The 19,269-nt window shown below is 38.8% G+C and overlaps 1 protein-coding gene across 1 annotated transcript in view; it reads right to left on the minus strand.

Moving 5' to 3' along the window:
• Positions 1-13,046: 13,046 nt before the first annotated feature.
• Positions 13,047-19,269, minus strand: part of CPS1 (carbamoyl-phosphate synthase 1) — a 151,648-nt gene continuing 145,425 nt past the window's right edge. Inside the window, 5 exon segments of the mRNA XM_021008717.1 lie at positions 13,047-14,243; positions 15,198-15,307; positions 15,310-15,326; positions 17,164-17,276; positions 19,136-19,195. Coding sequence (XP_020864376.1) covers positions 14,145-14,243; positions 15,198-15,307; positions 15,310-15,326; positions 17,164-17,276; positions 19,136-19,195 — 399 coding nt within the window. The 3' untranslated portion in view covers positions 13,047-14,144.

Genomic DNA, 19,269 nt, shown 5'->3' on the forward strand with positions numbered 1-19,269 from the left:
GAGAAAGTTGACAAATGTACAGTTAAAATGCCTTAGTTCTCTTTCTTTCTAAAGCCGAAGAACCTCCCAATTCACAACTGGATCACTCCCTGTGTCCTCTTTCATCATATTGGTTAAGCATTTTTATTTGCTCCAAAAACTCTAATCTTTTCCTCCCATCTGCTAGGCTTGCTTGATTGCTATTAAGTACTCTGCATGAAGAAGTTCCCCAGGCTTCCTTTTCACTTATTGTCTCTATTCCCTCTTCACTGATTCGTAACAGACTCAGACGCTTCCAAATGCTTTGTTTGAAAAAAAAAATTAAATGTTCCAAATAGAGCAGAGCTATAACTGGGGTGGGACAACTGGGGCATTGTTGCTGGACACCAATTTTTGTGTGTGTGTGTGCTGGATCTGGGATTCCATTGGTATAGGGAACTCCTAATAGGAAAATTCCCTCTATGATTGCAGATTGACATTTTCTCTGCAACTTTTAGTCCTGAGGCAGCATGGAGTAGTAGATAGGGTTCTGCACTCAGGAAAACCTGGGTTGAAATCCGATTGTAAGCACTTGCTATCTGTGTGAAGTCATTCAATTTCTCTGGGCCTTGGTTTCCACATCTGTAAAATGAGGGGGTTGGACTTCACGGTCTCTCAGGTCCCTTCCAGCTCTGAATCTCTGAGAGTTGTCTGAGAACATGGAGACTTTAAGTGATTTGCTTGAGGTCACATAGGCATCTGAGGTGAGAGTAGAATCCAGGTCTTCCTGACTCCATGACCAGTTTTTTGGAGCTGCTCCCACCAGAGGTTAAACATATTTATCTCAAATTAGAACTGTAGGCTACTCCTCCTCCTAGGAGGGGGCCAGTGTCCTGGAATGCTTTTCTTCCCCATCAAGTTGCTTATGTTGGAGTTTCCTTTCTTCCACATAATTCTTTCTTCTTGTTCCAGGCATCAAAATTGCTAGTTATGGCTCTGGGACAGAATCCCAACAAACAAACAAACAATACTGTCCCTCCTTAACAGTTTCTCCACTCTTGTTCCTTTCTCGTAGTCTCTGAGATTCTTTCTAGTTCAATAAATATAATCCAGTGAAAGTATGATCCTTCTTCTACCCCAACTCTACTTTGACTATAGGCCACTAACCATCTCACATTCATCTGTTAATCTTTGAGCATACAGAGGGCAAAATTAGTGCTTTGGTGCAGGTAAATTGCTTTCAATTACATTTGTTTAATCGAATGGTGTGTTAACTGTTATCAGCTTTTACCATTGCTCAGTGGAGTGATTCCTGCTTATTCCACAAATATTTCTGTAGGTTTCAGACATGTTTGTCATGTGTTCTACAAATGTATATCAGTCTTCTTCCTCCTTTTTGTTAAGGAAGACTTAACCTTTCAACAGCTGCCTTAGAATGATGAGATATATTTAATTAATATTATATGAGTTTTGATGAGATATTGTCCAAATCTATTAGGGTTTTTCAACAGTTCAGAAAGAGTACTGTTGCATAGATGTTAATTACTTTAAACATGGTCTTCCTATTTAGCTTTGATTTCAAGATGTTAGTGTCTCTTAATATATCAGTCACAGTTTTATTTTTCATATATTTATATCCCCTGTCTTGCCTAGAGACCACAGTATTTTTAAGAATTGTCTTCATAAATTGGTTCAATTTGATCTTCATATTCAAACTCAGAGTCTTCAGTCTCTATCTTTCCTTGGCATATATTGAGAGCTTTACAATCCTGAAAATTACATTTTAGATTGTTGGGAAAGGATTCCATAAGATAAAGAAGCTGTTAAATGCATTTTTTGGTGAAGCCATATAGCTTGATGACGTTCGTGCGTATAAAGTTTGATAAGATGTTTTGGTCTATATGCTCTTTAATTTGGAAGTCACACTTAGTGGGAGAATGCATTCTTCATAAAGGTTACATAGCAAAAAAAAAGAGTTTTTAAAAAAATATCCCTATTGTAGTATAATGGTTTTGTTAGTTGTATTCATACCATCGAATTTGAAAAGGATTTTTCAAAGTCCTAGTGAAAGTGTGTCTTTGTTGTTTTTAAAAAGCATTTGAGCCACTGGAATCATTTTCTTTGGTTCAATATCTGGAGTTTGCATTAAGTGAAAAATGTTGGTAGCCTCAGGTCCTTTAACTTTCCCTCTTCAGTGTTTTCACAGCCTCAATTACAACACTTACTGCTTCTAATATAAGTTTAGAGATGAAGCTTATTTATTACAATTACCCTGCCCTGGTTGGCAATATATTGTTGTAGAACTTGGAGTTGAGGGTACTTGGCAGGAAGCAATATGGGGCCCTTGTCTATTGCTAGAAAGATTTTCTTTCCCTCTCAATCTTATTATGATCTAGTGCTGGCTCATGATGAAAATATTCATGTCATCAGTCCATTTCATACATATTCATGTTTTGTCCTCTTTAGTGGTCAGTGCCATCTGCACTGAAACATTTCCAGGATGTGGAGTATTGATGTTTTTGATTTGTTCTGGGCTATCTTGCCTTCTGGTGATGCTAGGGCTTGAAGGAGCACCATTAGCTCTGCTGCGTCTGTCGTAAGCTGAGCATCAAAACAGTTTCCAGTTAAGCCAGACAACAACTTTTTGCTGTCCCATGTATTTCTTTGTGTTCTTAGGGCAATCACATCACCCTGACTGGAGTATTGACTCAGTTAGACTTTCCAAGCTGCTGTACACATGAGAGTCCTCACTGTACATCACTCTGACCACCTTTCCCTATTCCCTTCACAACACAGACTTTGTTAGACTTTGAAGGATTTGTAACCATCATCCATCATCTTAATAATTATTATTATTAATTGGTTGTTCTTAACATTTTGATTAAAAACTCCAAAACTTGTAATAGACTATGAATTTATGGAAATAAGAGTAATAATAACTGTTATTATGTTATTTTTATATATTATTGACATGAAATTAATAGTATATTCAATAAATATAATAATAAACACAAAATACATACTATATAATATATCAAATAATATATAACATACTCTTATAAATTATCATAGCAATATAATATACGTAGAAATGGTATAAATACCATATTTATATATCTTCATTATTACTATTTTTCATTATATATATTACTATTAAATCAATGGTCTACTATAAGTTTTTGGTGTTTCTGTCATAATATTAAGAATAACCATTTAAAAATTTTGGTAATAGGGGCACTAGGTGGTGCAGTGAATAGAGCTCTGGCCTTAGAGTCAGAAGGACCTGAGTTCAAGTCCAGCCTCAGACACTTAACACTTACTAGCTGTGTGACCTTGGGCAAGTCACTTAACCCCGATCGCCTCACCAAAAAGCAAAAAAAAAAAAAATTGGTAACATAAAAACAACTAAATTTTGAGTAAGAAGAATAAATTTAAAGCCCTGCTTCACCATATATGATATATGTGATCCCATGTAAGTCACATAACTTTTACAAACTTCAGATTCTTCATCTAGAAAACAAAGGATAACAACACTTATACTATTGACCTCATGGATGGATATGAGGATAAAACAGGAAATGTTTGAAAAGTCCTAAGGCACTATAGGAAATTCAACCTCATCTAGACAAAGAATTATAGCATGGAGGGATGGAAGACTTGGCAATTACTTTCATTGCCAAACAGGAGTTCTGGGAACATCTGTTCCTAACCCTGTGTCCAGAACCCATTGCTCACAGGTGCAGGGGATTATTGGATGCATAGGCAAGAAGAGGCTATCCTTCCATATGTGCAAGACCCATAGGCTATGAAACTCTCTTCATGAAAAATGTTGTTATTTGTAAAGCTCTAACTAGGGCAGGGCAATCAGGACTTTATACAAGCATGCAAAAATGTAAAGATCACTGAGAACACTTGAATAGTTTAAAGCTATTAAGCTTAACATATCATCAGCAAGAAGAAATAGTTAAAATTGGAAGTTACTAGATGACCACTTCCTCCCCATAGCTGCCATGGTACAAGTGACGAGTGAACTTCACTCCTGCTCCGTCATCCAACTTGCCATGCTAGAAGGAACTTCTTGTATCTTGGTGTCTATTTTCTTCCATCTCCCCAGTGAATTTGTCTTAAGAGGCTGATTTCAGGATGGATTTCCTGCTACTTACCTCCAAAACACATCCAGGGACATACTGTGAAGGTTCTCCCAAGCATCACAAATGCTAGCTTTATTTCTACTTGTTATCTAGGCTAGAGAACCCTTATCCTGCTGTTACTCCTCCTTAATACTCTTGACTCCTTTATTCCAATTCCTGGTTTCATTCTCATTCTTGAATTCTCCCTCATTGGATGCTGAGACTCCAGTGACCTGTACCTACTCCCTATTGATCTCCTGTTAGGGTGCACCTTCCAGAGCAACAGAAGTATGTTGATCTACTGGTGTCCTATGAACCTCTTTTGTAGCAACATGGGTGGCCTTGCCACCATTGATATATAGCATATTAAATATCCTTGGAGATTTTAATGCTTGTCATCTCAGTTGCAAGAGAACTTTGAATGGAAGGCTTGAAGCTCTCCCCAAGGCACTACCGCTCTGAAGGGCAGAACTCCTAACAGATGCCATCAGCCTCTGCTCTCAGCTGGCAGCTACTCAAGGAGAAAGACACTGGCTCTTATGGCAGTTGGAACACATTCCCCAGCCTCAGGCCCAATAGTTCCAGCTGTCAGAAAGACATTTTGGATGATTGGAGGTCCTGGGCCAGATAAAATGTGCTTCTGACTCCAACACTATCAATTCCCTAGTGACAGTGCCAAATTTTCTCTGGTCATTCCTCTCTTAGTCGAGGCAGTGCCTATAATGGGTAACACCATTAATAATGAAAGAAAAAGGAGGCGGAGCCAAGATGGCAGAATGAAAGCAGTGACTTGCTTGAGCTCTCCCCCAAACCCCTCCAAATACCTATAAAAATGGATCTAAACAAATTTTAAAGCAACAGAACCCACAAAAAGACAGAGTGAAGCAAATTTCCAGCCCAAGACAATTTGGATGATTGATTAGAAAGGTATATCACACCAGGTGGGTAGAAGAGCTCAGTGTGGCATGGGGGCTTAGGCCACAGTGAACCTGGAACAGGCCTCAGAGGACTGAATCACGAGCAGCCGTGGTGGTTTCCAGACTTCTCAACCCACAAATGCCAAAGACAACTTAGAAGGTCAGTGGGAAAAGTCAGTTTCTGCGGTGAGAGAGGAGCTAGGTCTCAGAGCCAGTTCCTGAGCACAGAGAGTGGTGGCTGCATCCTGAGCTTCCGGCCCACAAACTGAGGGGGAATTGAGTGGCTGATCAGAGGGGGATTGCAGGGATCTCTCTGCCAGTGCTGAGGCAGGAATCTCTTGCTTTGCCCATGCTTGGATCTGAGTCACAGTTCTGGGCGGCAGTCCTGGGGCAAGGAGGAGTGCTGGCGTGTTGGATCTTGTAGTAGCTGTGCAGGGGAAACCTTCCTCATAGTTCTAGGAAAGAAAGGAGGGCTTGTGGTCACTAATAGACCAGAGCACAGGCCAGGAAAGCAGTAAACATCTCGCCCCTTATCATACCACCTTGCAAGAACTGAAAATTTACAGGTCCCTACAAGTATCTCTGAAAACAGCTACACAAACCCCTGAAGCTTGGGACAGTGCATTCTCCACGTTGGAAGCAGACGCTTACCTTAAAAAAGAGTTTAAAACTCAAGTAATTGGCCAGGATCATGAACAAGCAGCACAAAAAGAGTCAGACTATATTATCTTATTTTGGTGACAAAGAAGATCAAAACATACAACCAGAAGAAGACAACGAAGTCAAAGCTCCCACATCCAAAGCCTCCAAGAAAAACATGAATGAGTCCCAGGCCTTGGAAGACCTCAAAAGGGATTTTGAAAAGCAAGTAAGAGAAGTAGAGGAAAAACTGGGAATAGAAATGAGAGTGATGCAAGAAAATCATGAAAAACAAGTCAACAGCTTGCTAAAGGAGACCCCCCAAAAAACTGAAGAAAATAACATCTTAAAAAATAGCCTAACCTCAACAGCAAAAGAGGTCCAAAAAGCCAATGAGGAGAAGAATGCCCTAAAAAGAAAAATTGGCCAGATGGAAAAGGAAGTCCAAAAGATTACTGAAGAAAATACTTCCTTAAAAATTAGAATAGAGCAATTGGAAGATAGTGACTTTATGAAAAATCAAGACACTGTAAAACAAATCCAAAAGAATGAAAAAATAGAAGACAATATGAAATATCTCATTAAAAAAAACAACTGATCTGGAAAATAGATCCAGGGGAGAGAATTTAAAAATTATTGGACTATCTGAAAGCCATGATCAAAAAAAGAGCCTAGACATCATCTTTCAAGAAATTATCAAGGAAAACTGCCCTGATTAGTAGAACCAGAGGGCAAAATAGAAATTGAAAGAATCACCAATCTCCTCCTGAGATCCAAAGGAAAACTCCTAGGAATATTGTAGCCAAATTCCAGAGTTCCCAGTCAAGGAAAAATATTACAAGCTGCCAGAAGGAAACAATTCAAGTACTGTGAAACACAATCAGGATAACACAAGATTTAGCAGCTTCTACATTAAAGGACGCAGGGCATGGAATATATATTCCAGAGGGCAAAGGAGATAGGATTACAACCAAGAATCACCTACCCAGCAAAACTGAGTATAATCCTTCAGGGGAAAAAATGGTCATTCAGTGAAATAGAGGACTTTCAAGCATTCTTGATGAAAAGACCAGAGCTGAATAGAAAATTTGACTTTCAAATACAAGACTCAAGTGGAACATGAAGAGGTAAACAGGAAAGAGAAATCATAAGAGACTTATTAAGGTTGAACTGTTTACATTCCTGCATGGAAAGATGATATTTATAACTCATGAGACCTTTGTCAGTATTAGGGTAGTTGGAGGGAAAAAATTATATGTATGTATGTAGATAGATAGATAGATAGATAGATAGATAGATAGATAGATAGATAGATAGATAGAAGGCACAGGGTGAGTTGAAGATTAAGGGTCATATCTGGAGAATAAAATTAAGGGATGAGAGAGGATTATACTAGGAGAAGAAGAAAGGGAGAGGTAGAATGGGGTAAATTATCTCACAAAAAACAGAAAGAAAAGGTTCTTACAGTGGAGGGGAAATGAGGGAAGGTGAGAGGGAATGAGTGAATCTTATTCTCATAGGATTTGGCTTAAGGAGGGAATAACATACACATTCAATTGGGTATGGAAATCTGTCTTACCCTACAGGAAAATAGGGGGGAAGGGGACAAGAGAGCAGGGGGATGATAGAGAGGAGGGCAGATTGGGAAAGGGGTAATCAGAAGCAAACTTCTGAGGAGGGACAGGGTCAAAAGAAAGAATAGAATAAATGGGGGAGCAGGATAGGATTAAGGGAAATAGAGTTAGTTTTTCACAACTATGTCTACTATGGAAGTGTTTTACATAACTGTACATGTATAACCTATATTGAGCTGCTTGCCTTTTCAATGAGGGTGGTGGGGAGGGAGGAAGGGAGAAAATTTGGAACCCAAAGTTTTAAAAACACATGTTTAAAAAAAAGTTTTCATATGCAACTGGGAAATAAATACAAGAAATGGGGTACAGAAGTCTATCCTGATCTACAGGAAAATAGAAGTAGAAGGGGACAAGAGAAGTGGGGGAGAGATAGAAGAGAGGGCAGACTAAGGTAAAGGGTATTCAGAATGTATGCCATATTGGGGTGAGGGGAGGGGTGAGACAGAATGAAAATTTGGAACTCAAAATCTTATGGAAGTAAATGTTTAAAACTAAAAATAAATCAATTTATATTAAAAATCAAATGTTAAAAAAAATGAAAGAAAAAGAGAGAGCTCCCTAATGAGTGGGAGTGAAATAGCACTGAGCTTCAAATAAGGTTCTTTTAATGGATGTACTAGTGAAAGGGGAACCAACCCCATTCCTTACCCCTACCCTCAATCTTATTAAGTTTAGTCTCCAAAGTGAAGCTTGTCCACTGACCCTACCTTGCTAGTTCCTAGGCCAGTTGTTTTATACCTCTGACCCTGACTAGCCCTCCCATGGCTGACTTGGGGAACCCATGTAACTAAGAATGGCCTACTGTTTTCTGACCCCAACGAGAAACAGGCCAGGCAATTGTGGAAAGGACAGCATATATACTTTAGGTAAGTAGATCACAGCTGGGTCAGCTGCCCTAGCTAAGAGCAGGAAAGGCCTCAAGAATGGGAGTATAGGCAGAGGCCAAAGTAACAGTCACTTTCCTTTGACTCCTTTCCCCTAAACGTTCACCAGTAAAATAAACACACCAAAATCAAGGCTATCGAATATAGACATTGTTGGACTCAGGATGTTCTAGCAATATATTAGACATAGGGTTGACCCAATTGGCAGGTCTCCCTATGCAATTCTTTATCTCTCCTTTAATAATGGAAACAAGTCATGAGAACTTTAGGACAGGCACTTACCATTGACTCAGAAAGTCAATCAGAGACAGATCCAGATACAGTGAGTCCTTTTTTAAAGTAATTCTGAGCATTCAAGAACACCAGAACTCATGCTTTCTTGCATTTGGTGTCCTTGAGAAAGTTCCATCTTCTTAGAGAATATGAGGACCAAAGAAATGTATAACCAACCTGCCATAGCTAGAATACCAGCAGTAGCACCTCACTACTCAACTCTGCCTGCCTTCTCCATGAGAAAACCAGATCTTCTCCATAGAAATAGATCTATTTTGACAGAAATTTCCTATAACTTTATGTTCCTCACAGGAAAGGGAGAATAGAAGGTCTATAACACTATTATATTTGTTAAAATGTCTTAGATTAGATGATGGCATGATAACCACAGATGGGAATAAGGACAACTCTTTATCTTATCACTTAGAAATTTTGGTAGCTGCAGTGAACAGAGCACTGGCCCTGAAGTCAGGAGGACCTGAGTTCAAATCTGACCTCAGACCAAACACTTGATACTTACTAGCTGTGAGACCCTGGGCAAGTCACTTAACCCCAATTGCCTAAAAAAAAAAAAACCCTGAAATTTTGGTAGCACCAAATCTAACATTACATACATTATTAAATCTAAATTTAAATAGTCTGTCTCACTCAAGGATTCTGGGAAGCCGTATATCCGTAGAAGAAAAGTTCTTAGGACTGGGAAGCCTGAAGATTTACCACTATCTCCTATTCGCAATTTGGGGTAAATCAAAGTTCTCATATTGTAAGTATTACATCTAATGGTCTCCCAACTAAAGTTTTCCAATATCATTTGGATCTGTCTGCTCTCCCATTGCTCATTTCATCATTTCAACTCTTCTAATGGTCTCCAGTCTCACGTAGGAAGAAGAGAAATATCATTATATTATACATTTGTCTCTTGCTTTTCGAGATAAGGAAAGAAAACACCACTCTATTACACCACTTCTCCTGCCTGGTCTCCAACTTCCCTAGGGAAGTAAAGGTCATTCTATCACATCAGATCTCCCTGGCTCCAACCCACTTCTCAGTCTTCATTGCCCAGTCCCCTCTTCCTATTCTCAACTCAATTCCTCCCAAGTTCCATTCAAAAGCTACTCACTCCTTTCACTATGCTCTCTAGATTCCTGCTCCATAGGCAACAAAATTTCTTTCATCTTAAATCTTTTCCTTTCCCATATGTATATAGAGAGTTAATGGAGCCCTTCTGGGTCTCATTGAGACTGGGTTCCTACAGACAACTTAAACTCAGTATGACGAAAACTGAACTTGTTATCTTTCCTTCCAAGCCCTTCTTGCTTCAAAAATTCCATATTACTGTTGAGGTTACCACTATCCTCCCATTCACGTAGGCTCACAACCTCAACTATTTACACTCTCTATGTCTCTCTATCTCTCGCTCACTCACTCATTTCTTTTCTCTCTTCTTTTCCCCCACTATCTATTGCTAAGGTTTGTTGATTTTACCTTCCTAACATCTCTCAAATATGTTTTCTGATACTGCAACAACCTCAGTACAGGTTCTAATCACCTCCTATCTGGAATGTTCCAATAGCTCCTCTGTTGACCTCACTGCCATAAGTTTCTTCCCACTACAATCCACCTTTGATTCAACTGCCAAAATTGTCTTCCTAAAGTCTAGGTCTGACCATGTCACCACCCTACTCAAATAAAATCTAGTGGCTCCCTATCACTTCCAAGATCAAATATAAAATCCCTTGTTAGGTATTCATTGAAAACCTTCTTAGTTATTTAAAGCACTTCATAACCTGGGCCAACCCCACCTTTTCAGTAATCTTTTACCTTAAGCTTATGCACACACACACACACACACACACACTGATCCAGTAACTCTTTATTATTCCTCACGCAAAACACTCCATCTCCCAACTCCAACTGGCTATCTCTTATTCCTAGAATTCTCTTCTTCCTCATTTCTGCCTCCTAGATTCCCCAACTTCCTTCAAAATCTAGCAATATGCCACCTTCAACAGTAAGCTGTTCCCAATCCCCTTTAAAACTGATGCCTAGAGTAGATGTTTAATAAATGTTTATTAACCAATTGGAAGGTCCATAAAGACCTTGGTCTTTACCACAAGATTCTACAATCGTTTCTGGCAGTGACTAACACCTAAGTAAGGTTAACGGTGTTAGTGAGATTAGTTCCAATTACTTTTGGACCTAGAAGTTTATGGGCTAGATAATTACATGCTCCATACATATCCCAAAACTGGTATGGGATTTCTACCTTCTATTCTAAAATAAGTATTACATTCAAGACCCAGAGGGTGCTCTCCAAGATTGAGAACACTACCTGGGCCTGACTGGCCTGTCCCTTGAATGAAAACACACAAGGCATAAGTATAGATAGATAATGGAGAATAAAGTGATTTGTAGAGCTGTAAATATTTTGTTATATGTGTGAACTTAATTTGGTGGTTAATACATTAATACAGTAATACAATAGGTTTAGGATAAAACATCAGACCCCAAACCTCACTAATTAATAATAATAATAATAGTTAGTATTTATTTAGTGCTTTTAGATTTGCAAAGTGTTTTAACAAACACTTCATTTTATTCCCATAAAATCCTCGGGATGTAGTGCTATTACTCCCCTCATTTTATAGCTGAGGCAACTGAGATAAAGGTTAAGCAACTTGCCCAGGGTCTCACATAGCTAGCTAAGATTGAATTTTATCTCACTTCTTTCTAACTCCAGACCTAGTGCTCTATGTATGGCACCATCTAGCTGACTCAGCTAAAGCATGGAATCAAGGTATGGGCCTCTTCTGAGACACGAGGTGGTTGTTCATGTAAGCCTGGTAGAATCATGGAATCTTAGACATCATAACCCCAGAGGTCCTTTGCTCCCATTTAGAATTTATAACCCATTCATAATATCCCATCTTCTGCGTGAAGTATTTTCCTTTCCTCTTTATTCCCAGCACTTAGCACAGTGCCCGGCATTTAAGAAATGCTTGCTGGCTGACTGATTGACGCATCTTTCTTCAGACAAAAGGTGGATGCCCACTTGTTCAATGTGTTATATCAGGGATTCCTTTCAGCTTTGGGAATGGGCTAGGTGATTGTTCAAAGGTACTTGTAAACTCTAAAATTATGTAATAGGGTAAAAATGGTCATTCAGCCTCTGCCTGAAGAACACCAGCTCTTCTCATCCTCTCTGAAGTAGTTATCTCTTGGTACAGTAAGATTTCAACCCTTCTTCCTCCAGGACACTCCATGTCTGGAAAGGATTGAAAAGCAACACTTTTTAGTGGGTGGGGAGATGACTGAGAATAAGGATTGCCAAGGTAATTGGGGACTCTGAAATTTAGATTAACATAGTCAGAGGATCACGGTGTATTTTCTCTTACTCCTCTTCCAAGCTGTCAGTAAAGACTCCATGATATTGTGTTTCGGGGATGTTGACCTGATGGACTAACTAGACTGGTCAGAGACAGTATTATTGGCTTCTGGTTTGAGAATTTTATCTCCCCTTTGCTTAGCCTAGTGCCTACTTCCTCACTCTACTAGAAATGCTTCTAGGGCCATGGAATTAGAATACTAAGATCATGTGGACGAGAGAAAGTGAAATAAAAAAATAGAGAATTAAAACAACAGCCTCTGGGGCAGCTAGACGGTGCAGTGGATAGAGCACCGGCCCTGAAGTCAGGAGGACCTGAGTTCAAATCCGACCTCAGACCAAACACTTGACACTTACTAGCTGTGTGACCTTGGGCAAGTCACTTAATCCCAATTGCCTAAAACAAACAAACAAACAAAAAACAACAACCTCAAAGTCCATCATAATATCAGCGTAACTTTGAAATTGCCCAAAGTGCTGCTGTACTATTATGTAAAATGATGGCAAATCCTAACTTGTTACACTGTACTGCTGTTTAGCATATGTGGAGGGATACTTTATATGGTAATGGCCGGTTTAATAAGCACTGAATCAGGCAGAAGTTGGGTTCTATCGATTTCTGTGCCCTTGGTAAGTTTTTCTTTCTGGTTTCTAGTTTCTTTCTCTACAAAATGGTTATAAATGATACCACTTCCACCTATTGCACAGGGCTATTAGGAGAAATATAAGTGAAGTTTAAATTATTATATCTTTTGACTTATTTTTACATATATAACTTAGATTAATATGGTACAAGCTTATTTGAGGGCTAATGGCTATCTTAGAATGCGGATTGGTATAAACAGTAGCCAGCATAATGCATCCTCTGACGGTGATGATTTTTTTTTTGTTTCTATTTGCTATATATCATGTAAACCTTTGAATTTTCCTTTATAATCTACTTGTGTAATTAGAAATAATAGCAGCAGCAAAGAGGATAGTAGGGAAAAACAGGGTGCTATGTAACTCAGCACAACAATATTTTATCACAAGGATAACTAGCAGCTTGGGGAGTAAGCGAACAATCATTTGGAATAGACAACACAAATGTTTATGATCATTATTATTAACAACATTTTGCTCCTACCATGTACTGATCAGTATAGAGAATAAATAAGTGATTTGATCCTGGTCAAAGAAACTGATTTAGTATAAGATGGTAAAAAATACAAAGACACTCTTCTAACTTCTCTTCAATAGCATTTTATTTCAACGTTAACAATCAAAGCAGTTTTAATAATACAAAACGTTTAAAACCCCAAAAGACTGCCATGTGGAAAGGGTTTTTCTGCCCTTTCAGGTTAAGTAGGAGGAATGGAGGGAGACTTTAGGATTAAACAGTGTGTAAGTCACAACACAGCATGGGACTCACTAGGTACATGAAAGGTATAATCTCTAGGGACTGAAGCAGAACTTCAGAAGGATTCCAAAGAGCCGCTATGGCCAGGGAGGCTGAGAGCAGAGGGAAAACCTATAAATCTGTTGATTGCAAAAGAATATACTAGGCCAAGGTTAAAAACAAATAAACAAAAAAAACCCCAGATGCTTTATTTCTGCCAATGCCACCACAAAGGGGCTGCAAATTTGTGTCCTTTAAAGAAATCTATACTTTAAAGACCTCTTGTCACACACATTAAACTCAATACCTTGAAAAGAGATTGTGATATCACTAGATGTGGTAGGTAGGTGGAGAATGATTAGTGTGAGGAAGAAATATACCAACTTTGATATTCAGGAATGATGGAAAGGGACATAGAATAAAATTATATGCCAGGGAAATGAGGTTTGGGTAGCATACTCAATTTTTAACAGACCAAAGACACCTGAGTGTAGCAGAGGTTATTTAAAGATGATGATTCTCAGCCACAGTCTTCAAGTAGGAAAAAAAAAATAAGAGTTAAAAAGATGGAGCTACCCATGAGAAGCATTCTTTTCTCCAGTCATTATGCTACCAACGATTTGGGTTTGCCACATAATGAATATCAGCTGCCAAGGAGGGCGATGGACTGGATTCTGTGTGGACCCCAAATAAGGCATCACTCATGGGGCAGGCTCTCATGAAAAGCAAGAAGGAATTGCAAGGGCTTACTGTCCAAGGACCTGACGGAGTGACTGACAACTATCTAACTAAAAAGATCAAGCTTTTTAAGGACACAACCATGCAAACTGACATAACACAATTGGGACTAAAGAGAGTTCTCTGTCTGGGGATCAGTCTGGAATTCTCTGTGTCCATCAGAGAATGGACACATGGCTCTGAGATTTTACGAGGGTAGGCTGCTCTTTTATACAGTTTTGCCAGAACTGTATTGTCGATAGTGGAAAAGACTCTTGGAGTCCACACTACGAGATTTCTGTACGGCTTCAGCAAAGAGCTTGGTCACCTGGAAACAGACATAGGCAGGCACTTTAGTAACTCCAGCGACATGACAGGGGATGTTTAATGAAGTAAGACTGAAGCTGTCAGTGATACTGATCCAAATTTTTAAAGGGCCATGGAATGAAAGGTACTCAGATTTTTATTTGATTAGAATTTTCTCCTACATTTCAGAGTTCACCATGAATATCTATCCCCCCCCCTTCTACCTCACTCACCATAAGGATTCAAACTGGGTCAGAAAAAAAGTACAATATTATGGGTAGATGGTTTAATGAGTCTTGGGGGAAAAAATCTCCTCTCTGTGATAAATTAGGAACACTGTGTGCAAGTAAAACTAGACATACCTGACAAAATCATTTTCAGTGAACTGAACCTTGTAACGGGACTATGGTTTTGGCTCCAGTTATGACTAATGTAGTTTTTTAATGGTACTGTGCATCTAAAGTTTGTTTATTTCAACACACATCATCCTTTTGTATTTTATGAATTCTTTAAGGTTTGGTAGGCAGGTAGGCATAAGAAAAGGCACTGGAACTATTCTTTCATTGCTATGGGGAACTCTCAGCTGAGGAAATTTCCTTTACCAATTCAGATCAGTACCTTCTCTGCAACTTATAGTCTTAGAGAGCTTCTTAAAAGAGATTAAATTAATTGCCCAGGGTTAGTATGTATGATCAGAGGTGGGGACTAGACCCTGGCTTTGAAGCTTTCTCTAACTGGCAATCTACCAATCACCCAGTTTTGGCCTGAGCCCTTCATTGTTGGCATAATCGCTTCAAAGCCATATTTTAAAATGTCCTCACTGGCCTAAACACTGAGAAGACAGGAAACATATTTACATATATTTTATGATACATGTGATGAAAACATTTTAAAAGAATCATCATAATAAAATGGACACTTGGTCAAAAACAATGTGTTCTATTTGCAATATATTTATCCCAATGGTAAAACATACCTGGAAATTAGTGAGGAGAGCAATTCCACCGTCAACAGCTGTCCTTCGGATTACGTAATTATCATGGACAAACTTGGTGTTATTGTTGGGGAGGTTAATGACAAGGTCATGCTTCCCTCCTTTATCAACCTAGATAGGGAAAGAGAGGGGCAAGAAAATGAGAATCATAGAATGTCAGCACAGGAATGTTAGTACCTGAGAGCTAGACTACCTACTCAAGGGATCATAGTGTTTTAGGGTTGGAAAGGAATTTAAAAGGCATCTAGTCTAATGCCCTTGTTTGACAGATGAAAAAACAAAGGCTTAGAAAGATGAGCTGATTTTCCCAGGGCCCCACAGCTAAAAAGCCAGGCAACATTTCCCATGTGCCAGACACAGAGAGGAAGGACTGAAGCCTAACATTCTAAATTCTAGTTCAATGTTGTTGTGTTTTTTTTATATACCCCGGAAGATACAAGGGACCATGTTTACTTTGCATTTAGTCATAAATTTCCATGGCTAGCAGATTGACCTTTGAAATTAATTTCCAGGGGGGCCCTACTTCCATCCAGAGTCCTCAGTCTCTAACTAAAGGTTGGAATTATGTTTCTTTAAGAATGGTACTTTCATCCTTATGCTCCCAAAAGACACTCAAATGAAAGTTTGACAGGAGTTGCTTTCTGTTTAATGTGCTAATATTCTACAATCAAGTGATCAATAACTTGATGGACAATTCACTGTTTCCCAAGGATATTATTTCTCTCTGAGAAAAGGCCACTGCTCCCCTTTTTAGCATTAGCTTTGCTCCATTGCCTGCTAGTCCAGTGGCTCTTAGCAGATGGCATGAAGAAGCAAGTAACCTGATTTTGAATTAAACTCTCTATTTGTCTGCTCCCTTGATGCCACAGACTGAGACATTTAAATGTCAAATCATATGAAGTTGTGCTAATTATTGTTTGATAAAGTCCTAGCCAAGTGGCACATAGTATCCGGGGAAGGAAACTAAGGTGCAAATACGAAGCCATCCTTTTCTGCCTTTATTTAAGGATGATTTACAGGCTGACTTCTCCACGGCCCTTACTCAAAGCATATCACTCTGTGTACAAAATGGCAGCTCTTCAGCAGGCAGTAATAAAATTGTCTTACTGGATGTATATTCTTAACTAGGTGTGCTGTATCTCTGCCACAAAATTCCATTAACATGAATGGAAATGATACCTCTGAAGGCATGCACACTGATCTGGAAATAATACATCCTATAAAAATCTTACCCTCCCCTAGAGAATACCAATCCTTATAATCAAATGGCAAATAACATTATCACAGCACCTGCAACAATGGCTTATACAACATGGGAGTTCACATTGATACATAGGTGCATACCACTTTAACACATTGCTCAGAGAACAGGTAAACATGGAGAGGCCTGTGACATGCATCAATGGAGGGGTGTGTATATTGATGAGATCACACATCCAGTGATGTATATATCATTTGAATTTCACAAGCACTTTACAGATATTAACTCATTTGAGTCTTACCAAAACCCTGTGAGGAAAATAATAAACATGTTGTCATTTATGTATGAGGAAAGTGAATCCCAAAGGGCTGACAGGACTGGATCACAGAGCCAGTGAGTGTCAGGGGCAGGATTCCAACCCAGGTCATCTGTCTCTAAGCTGCCACATATTGTTGGGGTCTACATTCCTAAGTACACAACAAACATGATTCGATTCACAGTATGATCAAGTCCATAACTGAATAGGATGATTTATAACGAAACTTTATTTACCATGAAATATATGATATTTTAAAAATATTTAATTGGTGAGTTTTCCTCATTTAAAAAGGACCACTCTTCGATCATAAAGAGAAAGCTTCAGATCTTTAGAATGAATCCCAAATACTAATTCCCAGGCCTGACCTCTTCCTGTTTAGGTCTCTAAGAAAACCTTCCCCAACCACTCAAACTCGGCCCAATTCTTACTTTCTGATAGGAGAAAGGCTGGGGTTGTGTCCCTCTTGAGATGGCCACGCTACAGGGGTAGCTGGCACGTTGTTCGCGTTGAGCCAGTCTGAAGTCGCTTCTGTGGCATAGAGCTGCATTTGAAAATAAAGGAAACAGCTCAGACTAAGTATTACAGGTGATCGGTGAACTATTAAGGAGCCCAGATATGATGTGCTCTTAGTGCTAAAATTCTTGCGATTTAGTTACAAAGGGGAAATCCTATATAATCATTAAAAATTTGAGACGTAAGTGGTGATATACCCTAATGGTGCACCCCTAACGATTAGAGCTTTCTCCTGACAAACTCAGCCCTACTCTGATTCGTGTGTGTGTAGAAATCATATTTCTCTAACTCAAATCAAAATTAAATGCATAGACTTTTACAATAATAAGGAAAAATAGCTGGTATTTGTAAAGGCCTCTAAGTTGTGCAAAGTGCTTTCTATAAGTTATCTTATTTGAACCTTACAACATTCCTGAGGGCAATGCTATTATACCCATTTTACAGATATGGAAACTGAGGTCAAGAGTCAAGAGCAGTTAGTAAATGCTTGAGGTGGGTAGAAAAGCCAGGTGTTAACTGATTTCAGTTCCAGGGCTCTTTAAAGGAAAACCACAGTAAGCACTTTTGTAAAGTAATTGATCCTGTAATGAAGGAAGAAACCCCACTCCTTTCTAGGTCTATTCAGCAAGTTTGGATTTTTATAATGTGGGTTTCTTTAATGGAAGTCAGATGTACCAAATCCTCCAAGGGCTGTGGAACTTAGATTAAGTAGGACAGATATACCCTCTAAGTTCCTCATGAGTTATCTCTTATGGTTGTATAATAATTTGCATAAATTAATTAATCTCTCAGAAACTAGAACTATTCCTCTGTGTCAATATTTTCAAGGAACAAAATAACTGTCAGGATGTTCTAATACTAAAAATAGGCTGTTTATTAGTGTAGCTCAGGTCATCTCATTATCCTGAGGGTTTGCTACAACAATCTCTATAGACCATCCTAATTATTTTGTTGTAGTGAGATTTTGTTATAATGAATACACCATATTTTTAAAAAATCACATTCTCCATCTGTGGAGCAGAAAATGAAAGAAACTGCTTATCTCTTGATGGTGAAGTAACAAATGAAATAAGTGTTCGCAGCAGGGTAAGGGAAGGTGACTAGGGTCTTTTAGACTTTTAGGGTTTTATAGGCCTAGGTGATTTGAATGCTAGAGGAAGGTAAAGGCTGAGGATAAATGGAACAGTCACTACTGTTACAGCACAGTCAGAACAATAAAGAAAGCAATAAACAACCCAGATTCAGCTCTCCTCAGTTCTCCAGTTCCTCTCTCCCCCCCTGCTGATAGCACATAATCAGATCCTTTCATAATAGAGAGTGTTTTGGATAAGGAGCAGAGAAAGCTTTTGTTATTTGCTATGGAGAATTCATTGTAATCAGATCAACAAAGCACAGTTGCTGTGGGCCAGCCATGGAAATGCCTTTGCTCCAAAGAGCCTCTTTTTGTGATGGCATCCACTATAATGAGGCTTTGCTTGTAGCTGTAACATCTAGCAACCATTATTCCCTATGTAACCAAGAAAAGGAGAAGTTAAAAAACATATGGAAATGCATTGGAGTTTTATTATTATACCATGTTCACTTGTTTAAATATACGTTTCTGAAATTTTTCAGAGTTTTTAGTCTCCCAACTCTCATTTAGTTAAAGATAACTATTTTTAGAACTTAAAGGCTGCCCCTGCCATTTATTTGAATTTATTCAAGGTTGGGGCATACCAAGATGGTGGTACCAAAGCCCTTCTTCTCTCAGCTTGAAAGGGAATGGCTTGGCCCTGTTGCTTTTCCCTGAGGTTCTCATTACAGGCAGAAGCCAATGTTCTGGTTCCTGGCCAGATTTTCAGTGTTGAAAGAAAGGAGCTTGGAAAAAAATAAATTAAAATAATATACCTTGAAACCTTCATTATATAGTTGTTCAGCAACACCAAGGAATTGGGGACGGAAAGAATGCTGAAAAGAGATTTTAAAAATAAAAGTGACCTATAGCATATCTGAGCTCTCTAGTTCATTATATACAATATAAA

This window comes from Phascolarctos cinereus, unplaced genomic scaffold, assembly GCF_003287225.1.
Source record: "Phascolarctos cinereus isolate Bilbo 61053 unplaced genomic scaffold, phaCin_HiC Scaffold_7;HRSCAF=346, whole genome shotgun sequence".
Taxonomy (NCBI): domain Eukaryota; kingdom Metazoa; phylum Chordata; class Mammalia; order Diprotodontia; family Phascolarctidae; genus Phascolarctos; species Phascolarctos cinereus.